The sequence below is a fragment of the Sturnira hondurensis genome, unplaced genomic scaffold (assembly GCF_014824575.4).
Source record: "Sturnira hondurensis isolate 20B ecotype Veracruz unplaced genomic scaffold, ASM1482457v3 Scaffold0007222, whole genome shotgun sequence".
In the NCBI taxonomy this organism is placed as follows: Eukaryota; Metazoa; Chordata; class Mammalia; order Chiroptera; family Phyllostomidae; genus Sturnira; species Sturnira hondurensis.
In genome coordinates, this window is record NW_028079853.1 from 148,046 (window position 1) to 169,742 (window position 21,697).

General features: G+C 45.7%; 1 protein-coding gene across 3 annotated transcripts in view; it reads left to right on the forward strand.

Moving 5' to 3' along the window:
• The first annotated feature begins 545 nt into the window (after positions 1 to 545).
• MYLK (myosin light chain kinase) overlaps positions 546 to 21,697 on the forward strand; it is a 192,266-nt gene continuing 171,114 nt past the window's right edge. The window contains exons 1-3 of one of the 3 annotated variants that reach the window (XM_037051461.1): positions 546 to 550; positions 11,092 to 11,099; positions 20,182 to 20,349. In XM_037051461.1, coding sequence (XP_036907356.1) covers positions 20,185 to 20,349 — 165 coding nt within the window. In that variant the 5' untranslated portion in view covers positions 546 to 550; positions 11,092 to 11,099; positions 20,182 to 20,184. Of the gene's footprint in view, positions 551 to 11,091; positions 11,100 to 12,972; positions 13,129 to 20,181; positions 20,350 to 21,697 lie in introns of those variants that run through there. The other 2 variants (XM_037051460.1, XM_037051462.1) reach the window with 2 other exon arrangements.

Genomic DNA, 21,697 nt, shown 5'->3' on the forward strand with positions numbered 1-21,697 from the left:
GTGGGGGGTTCGATCCCCAGTTGGCACATGTATGGGAGGCAACTGATTGATATTTCTCTCTCACATTGATGTCTCTCCCTCCCTGCCCCCTGTTTCTCTCTCCTAAATCAATGAACATAGATAGCCTCAGGTGAGGATGTGGCTGTGTTCCTGTGGATGCCCTTGCAGCCCAAGCCTGAGATAGGGGCCCAGACAGTCCCAGGCTCTGAAAACGCCAGCTCTTGGCGTGCCAGAGGACATCAAAGGACATCCTGTCCACCTGTGGCATGCCAGGGCTGCAGATTGAACTCTTCACGCAGACAGTGGGCACTTCAACTGGGAATGAAAAGCAGGGGCAGGTGTGGGAGGGCAGTCAGTGTGTGAGTGGGGACAGACCATGCGAGTAAATGGAGACCACTGGCAGAGTGAGGTCAGAAGTAAGGGACGTGTGCACGCTCTCACTGCAGCACTTACAGCATTGTTCTGGGAGGCTGTGGTGTCCGCCACACTATGTTAAACTTCTCACCTTATTTATAGTTGCAGTGGGCATTGTAGTTGCTCAATAAACACAGTGATGGGTATGTGGACAGTGCATTCTAACTCTCAGGCTGAAGTTCTTCTTGCTCTGCTGGGAGCACAAAATTGATAAACCTGGCTTGATTGGTGTAGGTGATCAATATGGAAATCAAGGATAATATAAATATTCTGTCAAGAGGGAGTTGCATCTTCTAGGCATGCTTTTGTCCATCCGTGGAGTAGGTTTTTTAGACAAAAATCAATGGCCTAAGAAGCTGAGATCTGGAAAAAGCTTCTTATAGATGCAAACCACAGGATGAANCAAATTGCTGCTTCCTACGGTTGACCTTTTAATGGAGGAGAAAGTACCACTGTGAAGGCTTAAACTGAAAAGTAAGCAAGACAGTTCTGGTCTTTCACTCATTTTATTTTAGCATGCTACAGGGGGCAGGTATGGTCAACAGTAAGGTCCAGGTCTTACTTGGGACCAAAAATCAAGAGGGACAAGGCCATTGTGGAGATGGAACCAAGCCCTGACTAATAGGTGTGGGTGGAGCAGAATTGGTGGCAAGAGTTCTTCAGTACAATGTTCTGAGACTCTCCTCATCAGACCCTGGACTCTGGGAAGTCCCAGGGGACTACTTTCTCTAAGAAAAATCCTCTGACAGGTCATGATTTAAAAGCCAGAAAGAACCTTGCCTGGGTGGTTCAGTTGGTTGGAGCATTGTCCTATACACTGAAAGGTGGTGGGTTCGATCCCCAGTTGGGACATGTATGGGAGGCAACTGATTGATATTTCTCTCTCACATTGATGTCTCTCCCTCCCTGCCCCCTGTTTCTCTCTCCTAAATCAATGAACATAGCCTCAGGTGAGGATGTGGCTGTGTTCCTGTGGATGCCCTTGCAGCCCAAGCCTGAAATGGGGCCCAGACAGTCCCAGGCTCTGAAAACGCCGGCTCTAGACCAAAGGACATCCTGTCCACCTGTGGCATGCCAGGGCTGCAGATTGAACTCTTCACACAGACAGTGGGCACTTCAGCTGGGAATGAAAAGCAGGGGCAGGTGTGGGAGGGCAGTCGGTGTGTGAGTGGGGACAGACCATGCGAGTAAATGGAGACCACTGGCAGAGTGAGGTCAGAAGTAAGGGACGTGTGCACACTCTCACTGCAGCACTTACAGCATTGTTCTGGGAGGCTGTGGTGTCCACCACACTATGTTAAACTTCTCACCTTATTTATAGTTGCAGTGGGCATTGTAGTTGCTCAATAAACACAGTGATGGATATGTGGACTGTGCATTCTAACTCTCAGGCTGAAGTTCTTCTTGCTCTGCTGGGAGCACAAAATTGATAAACCTGGCTTGATTGGTGTAGGTGATCAATATGGAAATCAAGGATAATATAAATATTCTGTCAAGAGGGAGTTGCATCTTCTAGGCATGCTTTTGTCCATCCGTGGAGTAGGTTTTTTAGACAAAAATCAATGGCCTAAGAAGCTGAGATCTGGAAAAAGCTTCTTATAGATGCAAACCACAGGATGAATGAACTTCTGGAATTGCCTTGCTGGAAGGAAATGATTGTGGCTGCAGTTTTTGGCTACTATTGTATACCTTCTACTTCTTGGTGTGCAAGGCTTATTAGCTAATTAGTAGCAGACTAGCTAATCACTTCAGAAACAGAAGTGACTGGCAATTGTCAAATGAGTTTTCCTAGTATACTTGTCCAGCTACCTGGCAAGAGGGTAAAGGTAGCTTGTCTGAGCTGCTATCTACAGACCAAAATGAGTGAAGCCCTCTGCAGGTGCTCAGCTCACAAAGACTGACTGGATGTGCATGTCAGATTACAAATTCATACATCCAAGAAGGATGTTAGAGGCTTTCTGACCCCAGAGACATTAGGACATTTCCCCAGGACTCACTGTAAGCAGATTCTGTCCCTGAAATTCAGTGGCTCTGGCAGTAAGCCAGGCCCTTCTCTCTGGGTCTTGGTTTTGAACTGAGCCGAGGTCCCCTTAGGTTCTGTGGCTATGAATAATCTAGTTGCAGAGCCATGATAAGATGATAGGACCTTGGACTCTGGCCTATTCCCAGCTCTTCCCCATCTGAATGTTGGAGTCAGAGACCTGGGTTCAAATCTAGCTGATAAGAAGTAGCTGTTATTATTAGCTCTGTGACCTTGGATGTATTGTTCAACTTCTGAGTCTTCTCTTCATTTTTAAAATGAAGATAACACCTATCTTACAGAGTTAACTTTGAAAAGGAAAGTTAGAGTAATTTAGGTAAAACCCTCAGTACAGTACCTGGCCCCTAGTAAGCATTCAGTAAATGGGTTATTTTTATTGCTAACAGTAGATATTGTGGTTCATAGTCCCTTCATTCATCTGGGTCTGAGGTTTTCTTTCTGTGAAACAGGAGGGTTTAATGGGGCCAGGGGTCCTCTGACTTTTTCATTCTCAAGGGAAGTAGAGAAATAACATGTATTGTGAAGGTAGGGGCTTGGGGCATAGCCTGAAGCAGCTTACAGAAAGCATTGCATTCATTTGAAGTCCTATAGTTATTTGTAAAATCTACTTAGAGTTGTCATTCGATACAACATTGACATTCTATGTGAACACATTGGTTTTAATACAAAAATGCTTCCCCAAGTCTTTGAGTATAGTTGATCCTCCAGGATGAAGTGACCACAGTTATCCCCAAAGTGCACATAGCTGTGCCCCTCTGTGGTTGCAGGTGGGATTCCATCATTTCTAAGGCCCCTCCCAGCCCTGACATTCCAAGTTCCTAGCGTGAGCCAGTCTCTTCTTCACGGGACCTGAGACTGGTACCCAGGAATCCTGAAGGAACCTCAGAGAGGCAGGCTCCCCAGTACCCCTGCCCCTAGTGGGACTGGAAAGTGGGAGGTGGAGGTGCAACCAGCAGAAGTGAGGGAGATGACGCATCCCTTGGAGTAAAAAATGAAGAAGTCTGGAGGAGGAGGAGGCCTGTGTCTGAGCCTGACTTTTGGCTGTTGAGCTGATGAACCTGGCTGGGTTGGGTTGGCAGCCCTCCTCCACCTCAGGTAAGTTCCAGAAAACACTAAGCCATTGTTTCTCATCCACAGCTGGAGGCTGTCCTGGGAACAGGCCCTCACTCTCAGGGGAGGGTGGGTGAGGGCAAGGGGTGAACTGCATGTGGAAACATAGGGCTTGTCACATGGCCAAGGCATCTCCTGGCAGTTCTGATATAGAACTCAAGGCCAAGGTCTGCAGTTATGCCCAGCCAGTGGAGGGGAGTTGAGGGGAGCCTGGAGAAGAGCAGTGAGCTTTGGGGGAGAACACAGAAATTTCTATCCTGTAAATGGGAAGAGAGAGCATCTCAGTGTGGATGGAGAGGAATGTCTACTTATGGTGGTGCATAAATTTTCTATAGATTAGCCACTATGCCTGGTCTCCCCCTCAGGCCTGAGGGATTGAAGTGAAGTCATCCATTTGTTTAGGACAAATATAAGGGGCTTTCCTTGAGCGAGGGATTTAGTACATTAGTCAAATTTGTACCCATCAGATTTCATTCCAATAAAATCTAAGGGACTATAAACACAGTTGTTATGCTGCAGATTTCCTGTTGGGCATGGTATTTATTATAATAAGATGTAACATATCTTGCTAAATCTTTCCTGAGCATGTTACCAAACTGAGCCAGGATTTGGCATAAGAAGGACTAGATTCTAGTTCTGATTTATTAGCTATGTGACTTTAGGCAAGTCACTTGGTCTTTGAGCCTCAGATTTCCCATCGATAAAATGTGGTTATAACATGTCTCAGTATGTAGTCTAGCTGAAGTGAGATCTTGATTGGGAAAAGCACATTTCATGAGTTGTCAATAGCTCGATGTTAATTTTATAAGACTGACGAGCTACCTACTGTGTTAAGGAGGAACCTTCAATGTTAATTTTAAATAGAAGCCCCTTTGGCAGCATTATCTGAGAGTGTTGGTATCCTCTAGGTCCTCCACAGCCTAGTCTCAATCAACTTGATGACTATGCCTCTACTCAAAACTCTTCTTAGCCCCACTCTTTCCCAAATTAGTTCCTTTGCTCTTAGATATGCAGCACCATCTGGCCATTTTTCTGTGCCTTGCAAACTTCAGAGATTCCTGTTCCTGTCTTTGAGGATATATAGGTCCAGTCTGGACCCTTCCTCATCTGTACATGAAAGGGGTCGGATTAGATGAGTCAGGCCTCCTTCCAGCCCTCATATTCTGTGACCCAGCCATATCCCACTGTACTAACAGTTGATCACAATTTGGGAGGGTAAGAGCAATGCTTATTGTCTAGCCATTGACAAGTGACTGATAAAAAGAAGTCAGCATAAGAATGCGAATTAGTAATCTCTTAGTGATAGATAGGGCTATCATTGCAACAATATTTAAATGGACTAGAACATCTAAGTAAAATATGACACCTCTGATTCTTAATCATAATTGATTACTATTAGAGAGTTACCATTTGTTGAGTGTTTGCTATGTGCCAGGCATTGTTAGAAATTGCGTATTACAATGTATTGGGCATTCTGAGCATCTACTGTGCGTTAAATACTTGAAGTTACCTCTAATTTCCACAGAGCCCTACAAACTAGATTTATAGATGAGAAAATTGAGGTTTAAAGAGGTTAAGTAAATCACACAAAGACATCTAACTACTAAGTGGCAGAAGCAAGTTCACGTCCAGCCGTGTACAAAGCCTGTGATGAGATCATTCACTGAAATCTGCTGGCTGTCACCGCCTAGCTTACTCTTAGATTGTGGATTTATTGTCATTAGTGTGCTAGGACTACTGGTGAGCTCAGCTGTGTTCTTGATACAAGCCTGGACTTGACCCTAGAGTAGTGAGTGGTACTCTCTCTAGATGAGGTGGCCAAGCTGAAAATTGTATGGGATAACCTCACCTGGAAAATTCCACTAAAAAACCCCACCTGGACTTAAGACCCTTCCTTCTCCAGCATGTCAGTGACATCCAGTCTCAGATGCCTCCTTATTCACCTTCTCTGTGCACCTACCCTCTTGACTCAGTGCTAATCAGGGGTGGAAAGAAAATGAGAAATCCATCATATTGTTTGCCAGGCCTTTGGCTTCAGCCAGAGAAGGCAGATTGTGTTGTTGGGGATAATTAGCAAACAATTGCAAACTCAGCTTTCAAACTGGGGAGCAAGTAGGAGTTGATACCTCAGGTTGGCTGTGTGCATTTTCTTGTGCAGTGATACAGTGGGGAAGGTATCTCCAGGTCTCTCAGTGAGGGAAGCTCAAATGAGCATGGGCATGCTGGAGCCAGGCAGGTACTGGCAACTGCCTGGGGCCCCAGGAGGTCCAGCAGGAGCTGTGGATGCTTGTGGCTGGAGACAGTCTCCAAACTCAGCCTTAGTTCTTATCGGCATTCCTCATCTCTGCAGCAACTTCCTGTCAGCAGTGCTTCCTGCTCCCCTTCTTGGAAGACGCTGCTCCAGCCTGATGCCTGTGGCTTTCATGTGGAAAGGCAGGACTCCCACAGAAATGTCCTCATTCTCTCCCCTCAATTCATCCAGGCATTAGTCCAGCCACAGACTAATGGTTTCCCAGGAGGAACAAGTCAGGGGAAGCTGGCATCTCCTCCAAACTGTATGGAAAGGAGCAAGGGCCACATGAGCTCTGCTCACAGTTCACCTACATCCATGTTCTCAGAGTCTAAGGGCCCTCCTAGCACAGGAGCCTCTGGGCCTGCCCCGTCAGATCATCAACACAGGGCCAAAAGTGAAGGTCAGTGTGTGCTTCAGGTGACTCAGATAGAAGGATGGGACATTCCAGTCTGGAGCTAGAGAAGCTGCTCAGAGATCCCTTCAGGTCAGGGTGTCATCAGCAGAATCAGGAGGCTTACTTCCTTGGCCTTCTTTTCGGAGCTTTCCTAGGCTTTTCCAAAGACCAGGAGAGAAGGAGCAGGGAAACTCATGGCACAGATGGGTGACCCTTCTCTTCACTCTCCCTCTCTGCTCTTTCTAGATCTCTCCTCAACCCTCTAACATTCCAACACTGACAGTGCACTCATACCACTGTGGGTCTCCCAGGCCTACCCACCAGCTCTCCCACCTACTGCCCCTGCTCAAGACTCATGCTTCTGAATAACTCAAAAAATTTAAATATATTTTATTGATTATGCTATTACAGTTGTCCCATTTTTCCCCTTTATTCCCCTCCACCCTGTAACCCTCTCCTACCATTCCCCAACCCCCGACTTAGTTCATGTCCATGGATCATACATATAAGTTCTTTGGCTTATATATTTTTCATACTATTCTTAACCTCCCCCTGTCTATCTTGTACCTACCATTTATGCTTCTCATTCTCTATACCTTTTCCGCCACTGATAACCCACCATGTGACCACTATTTCTGTAATTCTGTTCCTGTTCTAGTTGTTTGCTTAGTTTGATTTTATTGTTTTTAGGTTTGGTTGTTGATAGTTGTGAGTTTGTTGTAATTTTACTGTTCATAGTTTTTATCTTCTTCTTAGATAAATCCCTTTAACATTTCATATAATAAGGGCTTGGAGATAATGAACTCCTTTAACTTGACCTTATCTGGGAGGCACTTTATCTGCCCTCCCATTCCAAATAATAGCTTTGCTGGATAGAGTAATCTTGGATGTAGATCCTTGTCATTCATGACTTTGAATACTTCTTTCCAGCCCCTTCTTGCCTGTAAGGTCTCTTTTGAGAAATTAGCTGACAGTTTGATGGGAACTCCTTTGTAGGTAACTGTCTCCTTTTCTCTTGCTGCTTATAGAATTCTCTCCTTCTCTTTAATCTTGGTTAATGTAATTAAGATATGCCTCAGTGTGTTCCTCCTTGGGTCCAACTTCTTTGGGACTCTCTGAGCTTCCTGGTGTTCCTGGAAGTCTGTTTCCTTTGCCAGATTGGGGAATTTCTCCTTCATTGTGTTTTCAAATAAGTTTTCAGTTTTTTGCTCTTCCTCTTCTACTGGTACCCCTATGATTTCAATGTTGGGACATTTAAAGTTGTTTCAGAGGTTCCAGAGATTCTTATTTCTTCATTCTGTGCTTGTTGAACGTTTATTTCTTCCTTTTGCTCTAAACCACTGATTTGAGTCCTGGTTTTCTTCCCATCACTGTTGGTTCCCCGTACATTTTCCTTTATTTCACTTTTCATAGCCTTCACTCTTTCTTTTATTTTGTGACCATACTCAATTATTTCTGAGTGTTCTGATTACCAGTGTTTTGAACTGTGCATCTGATAGGTTAGCTATCTCTTCATCACTTAGTTATATTTTTTCTGGAGCTTTGATCTGTTCTTTCATTTTGGCCATATTTTTTTTGGTCTTGGTGTGCCTGTTACATAGTAAGGTGTGGAGACTTAGGTATTCACCAGGGCAGGGCAACCCACATCACTGTGTTGTGGTGTTGTATGTGGGGGAGGGGTCTGAGAGGGAACAGTGCCACTTGCTCGGCTGTTGGCTGGCTTTCCTCCACTACCCACAAGCAAATTGGGCCCTTCTGGTGCTGATTCCCAGGTGGGTGGGTATGTGTGTATTCTAGGACCCTGTGGGTCTCTCCAGTGAACTCTCCTATGAAGTTGGGAGTTTCCCAACCACAACCACCCACAGGTTTTTACAGCCAGAGGTTCTGAGGCTTTATTTTGCCATCTCTAGAACCCTGGGTGGCACAGTCTGCTTTGCTCCCCGGTTGTTCTTCCCAGTTTAGCTGCACATGAATTGAGGACCCCCTGCTTGGTCTTCCACCTTGGCATAAGTCCTGTCCACCCTGCTGCCTGTCTCTGTCCCTCCTCCAGTCCAGATGAATGTTTCTTCTTTAACTTCTTGGTTTTTGGACTTCCATACAATTCAATTTTCTATGAGTTGGTTATTTTTTTTTGTTTTTAAACTTGTTGTTTTCCTTCTTTTGGTCATCTGATGAGGCACAGTGTATCTACCTATACTTCCATCTTGGCCAGAAGTTCTCTAAATAACTCAAATTACTACACATAGGCTGAGTTGAGGGAGAGAGAGGAAGAATGAAGTAATAAAAAGAAAAGAAATATCTTCCATTTACTGAATGACACTCCCCTATTAATTTTGCTGTTAAAATTTGCCACTCTGCTAAGGAATGAAATGAGATAAATCACCTTAAGTACTTACTCCAAAGCTTGGCACATAGTGCTCACTAGAAAGTAGCTGTTATTGGTTGTCTCTCTTTCTCCTTTTGTTCCTGAGGTTTCCACTCAGCTGTTTCAGCCCTAGCTCCTCCCTGGACAGACCTGGGAGCTGGCCAGAGGCTGAGAATCTTGAATAACTGCATAGATGCCAGTTACCAGCACTGGCCCAGGCTTCAGAGTTTTCATGGCCTATGTTGGTATCTCACAGGTACACCTTGAGGACCAGGTGTGCCTGTCTGATTTGGCTGCTGGGCCTGTGAGGCCCTGCATGGTGGACACCTAATAGAAGTCTTTAGTAGGGAGAATTTTTGCCTCCTCCCTGGTGTCGGGCAGCATCTTGTTCCAATTCTGGGCTTGGCTTCCCCTGCTGAAACCTTTCCTCCCTGCCCAGGGGTCCTATGGAGAGTTGGTCCTGATCCTGAAGACTCAGGTGCACTAGGACAGCAAGGGTCCATAGAAGCCCTTCAAGCCATGCAGAGAAGACCAAGGAAGGAACTTGACTGTCTTAAGGACACACAGCTGGTTGGGGAGCAGCCATAGTAAGCACTGGAGTCACTGACTCTTCTGTGCTGTTTATCCTCGTGTGTCGTCCTGTTTTCTCTTGTGCTGGCTCCCTTCTTGGCCAAGGCTCTTCTGTCCTCTGAATTTTTTTTTTAAGATTTTATTTATTTACTTTTAGAGAGCGGGAAGGGAGGTAGAAAGAGGGAGAGAACCATTGTGTGAGAGAAACATCAATCAGTTACCTCTCACATGCACTCCAACTGGAGACCAGACATGCAACCCAGGCATGCACCCTGAGAATCAAACTGACAACGTTTTGCTTTGTGGATGATGCTCCACCAACTGAGCCACATTGGTTAGGACTCTCCTATGAGCTTTTAACAGAAATCTGGAAACATTGGCAATGTTAACAATAGCAGCCACCACAGAGTGAGCACTTCTTCTGTGTCAGTGACTGGCCCTGGGGGCAATTTTATACACCCCACTGACCCTCATAGCAACTTCGCAGGTGGGGATTATTAGTAGCAGCCCCATTTTACAGATGAGTAAAGTAAGACATTCAAAGATTGTCACTTGCCTCAGGCCACAGTTAGCAATGGAGAACAAAGCGTCTGACTGCAGAGCAGGCTGTTCCCTGCTATTGTGCATCATGGGGATGGAAGCCCGGAGCTCTGTTCTTCTTCCCTGAGTTGATTTCCACGCTCCCTCAGACTGCAGTGGCAGGGCTTCCCCTACCTGAGTACTCACAGTGCGATTTCACAGGGTTTAAAAACTGGACACATCCCACCTGACTTAGCAGACCAGAGGGAGGAGGTCCAGTATTTGAGAAGGATGTGGTTGAATACACACACACTCGTGACCCCAGACTTTCTCTTGCAGGGATGATACCTGTTCATGAAATGAGTGAACTTTAGGATTGTTGCTAGATTCTGATAGGAATGTGCATTTTTCTAATTTAGCTATAATCAGGGTTTCTGGCTTTGACTTCTTTTGCATGTGACTTTTATTGCAGAAAGCTTCTCTCAGCCTGTTCTCATTAAATCCCCAATTAACAAGAACCCCAACAGGAAGAGAACAGCTCCAGGAGACCAGGCCTTGCTCATTCACACTGTGTTTGCAGTTGGGTATGTTTATTTGATTCGATCTGTGTGTATATGTGTGTGTCCCCTTTTGAGAAAACTTAAAGATAACTTTCTGCCAAAGACGTGGGCATTCGGGGTTGTGTTGCTGAACAGACATCCTCCTCCCACCCGTGGTCTGCTGCTCTGCTGACGTGGCTGGGCTGACATGGGCAGCTCATCTGCCTGTAGAAGCCCAGCCCCTCCTCCAATGTGCTTTCCAAGAGGGAAAGCCCAGGAAGCCACAAGGAAGAAGAGGCTGCCTGATGTTCAGAGAACTCAGCTGTAGAGGACAGAGCAGACTGGCTTTGTGTGATTTCGCTTGGGAACCCAGGGACATGGATCTGAGTTTCTTGGGGATGCCAGCAGCAAACCCAGAGAGTGTATGCCAGGCAGAGCATCATTACGCCCATTTTACACACAGGAAGACTGAGAACCAAAGAATAAAAAGGATGTACAAGTTAATACCAGGTTTAGAGCTAGCCTGGCATATGTCTAAAACCAAATGCCTGTAGGCCCCAGAAGGGTAGATAGTATATTGTTACAACCTGTTCACCCACTGCTTTCACTACGTCCTCTCTTTAACATTCACAAGGTTCCCTATACAATAAAATTAAGTGGGGTCATAGTTTAGAGTTGATTTTTAAAGCTTTTTAGCACAAGTTTCTGTTCATTCTTGTATTGTACAAGTATCCAATGAGAACTTACTCATCAGTAATTTTGCTTATCAGTATCCTAGTTATTAGGGACACGGCAGTGAGCAAAACACACTAGACCTGTAACCAGAGGAAGCCTGTGCTCCGGTAGGGGAGACAGTGAATCACAGACCACACAGAAGCATGGCTGCCAACCGTGATGTGCAGACCTTGACACACTTGCCCAACGTGGGGCCTGACCTGACCTGAACTGGACCAGAGTCTACACTGAGCAGTTCCAATGAGACATTTTGTACTTGGCAGTTGTTTACTGCTTGTTTTTGAGCCTAAGTGTAGGAACTTAAAAATTGTTCTTTTAAACATCCCCTCAAGCTCTGGTCCCTTTGCTGATCTTTCAGGGGTGTATTTAACCCCCAACATGGTAGCTGTTCCTAGTTGCTTAGTGTAATCCACAGATTTGATAAATACACTGAGCATGATTTTGCCCAAATCGTTGTCCTTGTTTCTTCCCAGATCGAACGACTTTCCCATCGTGTTGTCCACTACCAGAAACCTCCGCCCAAGACTTAGATCTGATTTACCTTCATCCCTCAGTGGTGAACAACATTGTTCTTGGATTCATTCCTTCTTTCTGACCCATAAGATATTCAAATATCTACTACATTCAAGGTCTTTCAGAATCTAGGAGTTTATTTAGTTCTTGGCCAAGAACTTAACTGACTTAAAGGTGTCTTCATCAGTGTCTCTTTCATGCTCCAAATCGCTCTGGTCCGTATTTGTTCAACAGTTTTGTTTTGACAAAAAGATGGGAGTAAATTAGGTATTAATTTACCCTCTTCCCCACCTGTCTCCCAAGCTGCACTCCACTACATTTATTTATTTATTTATTTATTTATTTGTTTATTTATTCCTTACTCGAGGACATTTTTGCATTGCTTTGAGGGATGGAGGGAGGGAGAAAGAAACATCGATGTAAGAGAGAATCACAGATTGGTGTCTTCTTATACATACCCCAACTGGGGATCAAACCTGGGCATATGCCCTGACCTGGAATTGAACCTGCATCCTTTTTGGTCTACAGGACAAGGCTCCAACCACCTTCACCAAGTGTGTCAAGGTCTGCACATTTGTGTATTTTAAGGAGGGCAGAAGTGAGATCAGATAAGGAGAGCAAAGCATTAGACTAAAGCAACTGTTCTTACAGTGTGCCCTGGGGACCCTTGGGGTCCTTGAGACTTTTTCATAGGCCATGAGACCCAAATCATTTTTGTAATAAAATGTTGTTTGCCTTTTTCATTTGCCTTCTCTCTTCAGTGTACAGTGGGGTTTCCCAGCAGCTACAAATGCTGTGATGTCACAACAGACTAGATATAGAAACAGATGTGAAAACTTAGCTGTCTTCTATTAGTAAGCCAGACGTTAAAGAAGTCTGCAGAAAGAGATGCTCCAGGGACTGCTCCCGAAGCTCCCCAGGCATCAGGACCAGTGCTGCTGGGTCCTCTATGTGACTGCAGTCTATAGAGCCAGGTTGAACTCTCAGCCCAGATTCCCTAAGAAAATTATAGCCTGGAGTTTCCCAGTCCATCTGCTCTCTGGGCTTGCCTCCTACTCAAGGGATCATGAACAGATCATTCTCAGTTTAAGGAGGAAGGAGCTGAGTCTCAGGAGGCAATGTCCCATGAGTCCTAGATGGTAATTCTAGGCCAGATGTGCCAAAGGATGACTGGTATTCCCGGCCAGATGTAGAGTTGGGGGCGTGCCCAGCCCCTCCAAGGGCTCAGCTCTCTGCTTGACAGCATTCTGCCTTTGCTCCACACTCAGACTGGAATCTGCAGCTCTGTAAAAACCCATGAGCTTCCACCCCTGGTTTCCCCAGGACTCCACTGAGAGCCTCTGCAGCTGGCAGCCAGGGGTTTCAAAGGTCACCCCAGCTGAGCAGATTAGAACAACAGATCTCCCTGACTGGGTGAAGCTGGCTGCCCAGCGGAAGGCAAGTTGCATCATCTTCGAGCAAAGTCAAACCCCCTTAACTTTTCCAGTCTGGTCCTGGGCTCTGCGCCGTCCCTGGCTCTCCTTTCCTCTCTTCCTTCTCGGACAGACGCTGGACAGGAATATCTGTGTACAGTGGTACAGCATGGCTGCCCACACATCCCGACTCATGTGAGAGCTGCCCAGGGAAGAGGCCACGGTAAGGCGTGTCCGTTCTTTGGTGTGTGGCCCTGCTCCACTGTTTGCTCCCATGGGTCACAGGAAGTCATCCTGGCACAGCCTACAACAGAGGAGCAGCCCACTCAGGGATTAGGAGCAATTAGGAAATTTGTCAGGATTTGAGTCCTGCAGAGAGAGGATTAAGGTGGGAGAGTGGAGCTGCCATTGCCTGGGGCATTTGCACCTGGGTGGTTTGCTGTCTCTGACACAGTACTATGTCTTGTAGGTGAATTCACCTCTGACAGCCAGGTTTCCGGTGCAGAGCCTGCTGGCAGCCCTTCCCTACAGGAAAAGCAAGGTATTTCCAGGATACCCTGATGACGGATCAGGTGCTTAGAGACAGCTATCATTTAAAATGCATGCACTTTGGGTAAGGAAGGGAACAGCTGGTTTCTCTAAACCTGTTCTGCCATATAACTTGATTCCTGATTTTTAACTTTTATTCTGAATCTTTTTGCACTCTTTTGGCCATAGTTGAAAGTGTTCCTTTCTGAGTTCAAGAGACAATTTATGGTACTTTTGTATAAATTAAAGTCCAGTTAACTTAGTGCTGCTTCGAGTGATGAACACATTCTGTTACTTGTGGAAACCTTATTTGGAAGTGAGCTTTGGCCCAGGCATTGTGTGTGTGGGGGGGGGGGGGGGGAGGCGCACGCACAGGAGCACATGTTGGGGAGTTGCTTTCAGCCCTCATACCACTGCTCTTTCTTTTTTTATTGATTTTTTGTTTTTGTTTTTAGGGAGAGAGAGAGGAAGGGGTGTTTGGGAGGAAGAATGAGAGCGAAAGAGAGAGATCGTCCACTTACTGATGCATTCATCGGTTGTTTTTTGTACATGCCCTGACGGGGTCTAGAACTCACGCCCTTGGTGCATCAGGATGATGCTCTACCTAGCTGAGCTACCAGGCCAGAGCACCAGTTTTACCCACGCCCAGCTCCTTTTTGGTCTCTTCTTACTTCTCTGTCCTCTGATCACTACTGAGTAAAACACTCTAGTTGATTTGTTTAATTCCAGCCACTGAGCACTGCTCTGCCGACAGAGAAGATAATGGTGGTGTTCTCCACGAGAATGTGGTCACCAGGCTGGACAGGGGATTAGAAGGGAACAAGGATGGTTGGGTTGTATTTATTTATTTATTTTGATAGAGTATTCCAAATATATCAATAACCATTATTTGACAGTGTGGACGGGATCTGTTTATGCTGTTGATGGCAGTGGGTGGGTCGATGGGCTGAGCAGAGCTGTTTGGTGTATCTGGCCGCCGTGGGACTGGGCTTTGGTCCTGCTTGCAGGTAGTTCAGTAACCCCCCTTGCAGGGGACTGGGTGCCTTCTGGCTGTACTGACCTGCCTGTTCTCTTTTTTATCAGGAAGCCAGGCCTTCCCTAAGGCTAAATGGCTTCTGTTTTCTGTGTTCTTGAGGCCAAGCACATTCCTTTTGATGATAGTATCTGGGGCCTTCAGGAGGTATAGGTGGACCTCAGAAGGCGTTGGAGCATGAAGATTTGTAGGGAGGGTCCTGAGCCTGATGTCCCCACTCCTGGTTTCCAGCTCCTCTGAAAGCAGAGGCAGAAGAGTCTTGTGACTTCCCAAGCCAGGCCTGAGAGCAGAAAGGAAGGTGCATTGCCTGTCCTCTTCCTCTCTGCAGTTCCCAATAGTCCTCTCTCCAATAGCCTCTGCCTTCCACAACCCCCTTTACTGGAAATAGCAGGAAATTCCTCAGCTGGGTCATGGGGCCCAGGGTATGGCTGCAGTCAGGTTTTGGCTTGGTTTCCACTTCTTAGCTATGTGACCTCGGACAAGTAGAGTTGGCTCTCCGAGCCCCGGTGTCCTCATTTGTAAAAGCATGGTCAGAATGCTTTGCAGGACTGTGGAGGCTAAGACTGGTGCCCAGTACAGTGTCAGAGGCATAAACCCTGCCCATTGAACAGTGCCACTAGAACAGACTTGACAATCCTTCTTCCCAGTCCTTTCACAGAGTTCTGCCATCTGCCCCCTACTACCATGGTACAGTAATCCCACCCAGCTACCCTTATCCTGTAGATAATAATCAGGCTGCCCTGGGCATCTTGCTGTCTCTGGTGAAAAGGGCCTGTGTCCTGTAAGCTGGGGAAACTGCGTTGCCTTTGGGAGCTGGATAATGACATTGGCAGCCACCTCTTACTGAGCCCCCTTTGTGCTGTGTTATGTGTTTCATGTACACTCTCTTCAAACCCCCCCTTCGACCTTGCGAGGTTGGTGTCATCATTTCCATTCACAGAAAAGGAGACTGATGCCAAGAGAGTCAAAGTTCCTTGTGCAGCTCACAGTTAGAAAGTCACAGTGTCCCTGGACTTATGGCAGGGTGTGACCCTCAGGATACCAGTCCCCACCTACCCCCCCTCCCCCAACTCTGACAGTGCAGATTGTACCTGTCCCCTCCCCTCAGTGGCAGCGGAGGAGGGCAGGGGGAGCAGTGTCCCTTCTGGGGTATGGTCCTAGGTGGCTCTGCAGGATATGGGAACCCCATTCCTTCCCTACACATGTTATTCCACACACCACATACACAGGACTGTTCACTCCACATCCCTACCACATGGCTTAGCATGTGGTAGGTGTTCAATAAATAGATCTTTAATATTTTTTAAAAATTTCTCATTTACAGTTGACATTCAATATTATTTCTGGTATATAATATAGTGGTTAGACATGTATATAACTTACAGAGTGATCCCCCATAGGACTAGTACCCACCTGGCTCCACACATAGTTATTACAGTATTATTGACTATATTCCTTATACTGTGCTTTAATTCTCCTGACTATTTTGTAACTTCTCCCTCTCCCTTTCCTTCTTCTTCTTTTGAGAAAGAGTGGAGGAAAAACATCAGTGTGTGGTTGCCTCTCACGTGCCCCCTACTGGGGACCTGGCCTGCAACCCAGGCATGTGTCCTAGACTGGGAATCGAACCAGCGGCCTTTGGTTCGCAGGCCTGTGCCCAATGCACTCAGCTATGCCAGCCAGGGCTGTAACTACTTCTTAATCCCTTTATCTTTTTCACCCAACCCCCCAACATCGCTCTCATGTGGCNCTTTCCTTCTTCTTCTTTTGAGAAAGAGTGGAGGAAAAACATCAGTGTGTGGTTGCCTCTCACGTGCCCCCTACTGGGGACCTGGCCTGCAACCCAGGCATGTGTCCTAGACTGGGAATCGAACCAGTGGCCTTTGGTTCGCAGGCCTGTGCCCAATCCACTCAGCTATGCCAGCCAGGGCTGTAACTACTTCTTAATCCCTTTATCTTTTTCACCCAACCCCCCAACATCGCTCTCATGTGGCAACTATCAGTTTTGCTCTCTGTAACTATGAGTTTATTTCTGTTTTGATTGTTTATTCTGTTCTTTAGATTCTACATGTAAGTGAAATCATGCGGTATTCATTTTTTTCTGACTTATTTCACTTAGTATAATACTCTCTAGGTCCATTTGTGTTGTTGAAAATGGTAAGATATCAATCTTTGTTATGACTGAGTATACACACACACACACACACACACACATAACATCTTTATCCAATCATCTACTGATGGACACTTAGATTGCTTTCATATCATGGCTACTATGTAAGAAATGTCCTTCTTTGTCTCTTGTTATAGCCTTGGTTTTAAAGTCTATTTGTCTAACATAAGTGTTTCTACTCCAGCTTTTCATGTTTTTCATTTCCATTTGCCTGAAATATCTTTTTTCATCCCTTTACTTTCAGTCTGTGCATGTCTTTCTATCTGGCGTGGGTCTTTTGTAGGCAGCATATGTAAAGGTCTTACTTTCTTATCCATTCAGTCATCATATGTCTTTTGATTAGAGCATTTAATCCATTTACATTTAAAGTAATTATTGATAGGTATGTAGCTTTTGCCATTTTATTACTCATGTTTTTTATCGTTTTCTCCTTCTTCTTAAAGAAGTTCCTTTAACATTTCTTGTAGATAGTGGTTTGGTTGTGATGAACTCCTTCAGCTTTTTCCTTGTCTGGGAATCAATAAGTGTATTTTAATTGAGTAAATGAATATATCATAATTCTTGCCATTAAAACTGGACCTTGATCACTCTGAGATTGTTCTGCAAACATGTGGACAAACACAACGATGTAAACGCAACAAAATGCCAGTCGCCAAGTCTGGGAGGCAGGGGTTCGAGGTGCTCATTTGTCCTTCCACTTTTCTGCATCTTCGACATTTTCTGTAGTAAAACTTACTTGTAGTTTGACACTTCTATATTATTTAATTTCTGTCTTTATTTTCTTGTAAGTATATGCAAATATAACTGCTTGATATTCCACTATGTTTAACCCATTTTCACTGCTATATATTAAAGAAATATTTTTATATTTCTATTTAACTGGATTTATTACTCTGTTTCTTTGGCTATAAATAATGTGATCAGCATTTTCATATATAAATTTAGGGCTGCATTTCTGATTATTTCCCAGTCACACATTTCTAAATGCAAGATTACTGGGGATAGAGACGGATATTTAATTTGGAATCTTGTTGCCCAGCTGCTTTCCAGAAAGATCATACGATTTACATTCCTGGGTTATGTTCCTCTCGGCACCGCACTGCAGTCTCACTGGCATTTTGTCTTTCCCTTTAGATATCGGTTTGGTTAGTTGTTTAAGATAGTGGCTCGTCCTTCATTTGCACTCTTGGTTCTCATTGTGGCTAGGCAGTGGCCATTTGTAGTGGTCATTTGTCCATCTTCTCTGAACCGTCCAAGGCACAGCTTCTTTCCACTTGTTTGTCAGGCTATTTTCTTATATGTAAAGTGTCTTAGTCCTTTGTTTTTCTTGTAAACATTTTATCCCAGATAATCATCCATCTTTTAATATTGTTGATTGTATGTTTTGACATACAGAAAAATCTTAATTTTTATGTATGTTGGTAGCAGCTTTTAACTTTCTCTCTTGTTGCCCCAAGCTCACACCTGCTTCCCACCAGCCAACTCTTACTGCTTACAAGAGGCGAGAGGTCCCAGTGGTTAAGCCTGGGGCTCTGGGGTTGAGAGCCTTAGAGTGGTTAAGCCAGACACCAGGGTTCCAATGCCAGTCTGCCCCCGATTAATTTGACCTTGGGCAAATTTCTTAATCTCTCTGCACCTTGGGTTCTGAGTCATAAAATGAGGATAATGGGATTACCTATGTTATAGTGTTGGTCTGAGGAGCAAATGAGCTGCTATTTATACTGTACTTTGAACAGTCCCTGGCACAGTGTAAGTGCTGCCTAAAGTGTGCGTTCATTACTCCCTGCTACAGTGAACCTGTGAGTCTTATCATTCGGGAGGAATTTTGTTTGCAAAGCTAATATCTTACTAGTGAAAGAGAATGCTAGATTTGCCAAACAGAGATGTGCTCTGTTAATAATCAAATCTAGGTGGTTGTTATTTTAACTTCTTAAAAAATGTATTGATTGATTTTTAGAGAGAACAAGAAAGGGGGAAGGGGAAGAAGGGAGAGAGAGAGAAGAGAAACTTCGATTTGTGTTGTTCTACTCGGGCATTCACTGGTTGCTCCTCGTATGCGCCCTGACTGGAGACTGAACCCATAACCTTGGCCTATCAGGACAACATCTCCAGCCGACCGACCTGCCTAGCCAGAGCTTGTTACTTTAACTTTAACTTCAAAATATTATCTCTATTGTGTTTATGTTAGATGTTATTAAATTTAAACAAACTAAGTACATGCTCATGTACTTCACAGCATGGGATTTAAATGTGTGACTGAAGATCCTGAGAAAATGAACAGAAACTAAAAACTAGGATGATTGTTCCCCTTCAGTTTAGTAGATGTTTGTCATATGCCTGCAATAGGCCAGGAGCCATGGATTCTGCAGAGAATACGATGAGGTCCTCAACCTACAGCCATTCCAGCCTGGCGAGGCTGCCATCCAGGCCTGGAACCTTGAGCAGGGATGCTTGGGATGTATTATTCTAAATGGTGGTTGCAGATGTCCAGTGACCTTAGGTGGGATCTCGCCACTCAGCTTCTGTCATCATTGCTGCCTGTTCTCCCAGCCTGGCACTCCGGTCTTTCCTCTAAATGTAGGGAGCTCCCCACCAAACTCCATCTTTCTAATGGGTCCCTTCTCTGTTTGTGAGAGCCAGAGTCCGTTTCTGTAGTTTACAACCAAGAATTCAGATTCGTACCTGTTACTAATTCCACTTCTGGAATCAATCCTAAGTTTCTCCATTCCAGCTAACTTTGCCAGTGCGTGTCAGGAGACATCTCGTCTGCCCGAGCTGGGCCCTGGACGGGAGTCGGGAACCTGAGGCGTTCTGGCCCATGATATGATCCTTTTGCTTTGTCTCTTTGGGCAAGTGACTTTTACCCTCTGGACCTCAGCTATAAATGTAGGAGTTTACCTAGATGATCTTAAAACATAGACCACACTGATGTTCTATGACCTTTGAGAATTTTTCACAATTTAGTCCCTGAAGTAGGATATCCTCTCCAGCCTGGCCTCCTTCCCTTCGTTCAACCACAAATGCCCACCTCAACCAGGCTCCTTGTCATATCAATCCCAAACTACTGTCTTAGAGTATGGATCCCATGTTTCCTTAGCATGTGCGTTCTCACAGGCCAGGCAAAAAACAGCTTTGCTTTCTACCACATGTGCCTAATGTAGATGTTGACTCTGAAGGGCCAATGACTAATGAACACTGATTGTAGATACCCATTGCAAATACTTGGAGGACCATTTGGTTTCCCTGTTCTTACCACAGCTGCCCCTTTTCTAGTTTTCCATGGGGTTTTGCAGAGGCCGGGGCATGGCCCTGGGAGCTGGCATCTGAGACCAGCTGGGCCTCACCCTGGCAGCCCTGAATGTGGAAGACACGGAACCTCTCATTTCCAGAGGAGCCCCAGGTGGACCCTGACCTCATGGGGCACCCACTCCCTGTAAAACTCACCACACGGGGCCCAGCAAGTGCACTGGGCCTGCTGCTGCCTGAGAGGAAACAGGGCTGTACTTTGTCTCATCTGACCTGACCGTCCTTCCTGTTTTCAGACTATGGGGGATGTGAAGCTGGCTGCCTCGACACACGTTTCTAAAAGCTCCCTCGGTGTGGATCACTCGAGAGCCGGCCCCATGCCCCTGACCGAGGCTCCTGCTTTCATTTCACCCCCTCGGAACCTCTGCATCAAAGAAGGAGCCACTGCCAAGTTTGAAGGGAGGGTAAGAAGTGTGGCTGGGTGGGAGGCTTGGGGAAGTTGCGGGGAGGTCATCACTCCCTCTGGAGACTTTTTCTCATGGGAATGGACCTGGTAGAGGACCTGGTTTGTTTGGGACATAGATGCAGTGAATATATACCATTTGCTCTTTTTGCTTGGTTTATGGTTGACTTTGGTCTGTGTTGAAGAACTTGAGGTGGGAAGTGGGGAGGGACACCGAAATCTGTGGTTAATGTAGGTCATGTCGGGTGTGAGCTGCCCAACTGCAGGAGAAGGCGTGGGCTGACACCAACAAGGGGACAGCTTGGGTTTTAAAAAGTGCCTTAGAATATGGACAATTAAAATCTGACCATAAATTTTCTTTCACATTGTCCCTGGAAGGAGTACTTAGTTAATTAGCCCTCTTGTGTATCTACTTGGTATACCCAGTGCAGTGGCATGGGAGCCAGGACCCCTTATCAGTACTGCTACCTTTTGCTAATTTCTCCATTTCTTTTTCTGCTCATGGGCATGATCATCCCTTGTCCACCTTGTACTGGAAGGGAGAAGAAGATGGGAACATTGAGACTAGCTATCAGACTAACTTGTGTTATGCCCAATTGGAGAGACTTTCAGTAACCTACTGGCTCGGACCACCAGAATGTCAAATCATCAACCTGACAGGGAGATGCATGTGAAAGCCAGGGGGTTGCAGGTAACAGTTGTCTGGGGATTAATAAACACAGTGGGTGGGAGAGCTGCCCAGGAAATGCTTTAGAAGCTAGAGGACTTGGATCTGAGCTGGCAACTGAGTCACTGAGGGGAGGGAAATTCGCAGGTTGCATTATGAATCTACAGTGGACCCTGGAACAACACAGGCTTGAACTGTGCAAGTCCGCTTACGCATGGATTTTTTTTTGATAGATATACAGTCAGCCCTCCATATTCCCAGGTTTTGCATCTGTGGATTCAACCAACCACAGCCTGAAAACAGTATTTTCGATCTACTGTTGGGAATCCACAGAAACAAAGGGCCAAATTAAATGATATGTGAATTTTCAACTGGTTGGGGGTCAGTGCCCCTAAGCCCCTGAATGTTCAGGGGTCGATAGTACAGTTCAGGAGCAGGCCCCTGACAGCTTGTAGAAGGAAGGGATTGAGCCCGTCACTCTTCCCCGATGACATTGGGCCTGGCCTTTGTTCAAGAGCCAGGTTTGGCTGGGCGGTCCTCTGGAGAGTACGCAGGGGTTGTTGCTTTGAAAATGGCCCTATGTGCTCCACACAGGCCTATCTGGTGAAGGCTGTTTGCTGGTGGATGTGACATAAGAGACCTTGTCACGTCTGTTACCTGAAGGAGATGTTGGAGAATGTTG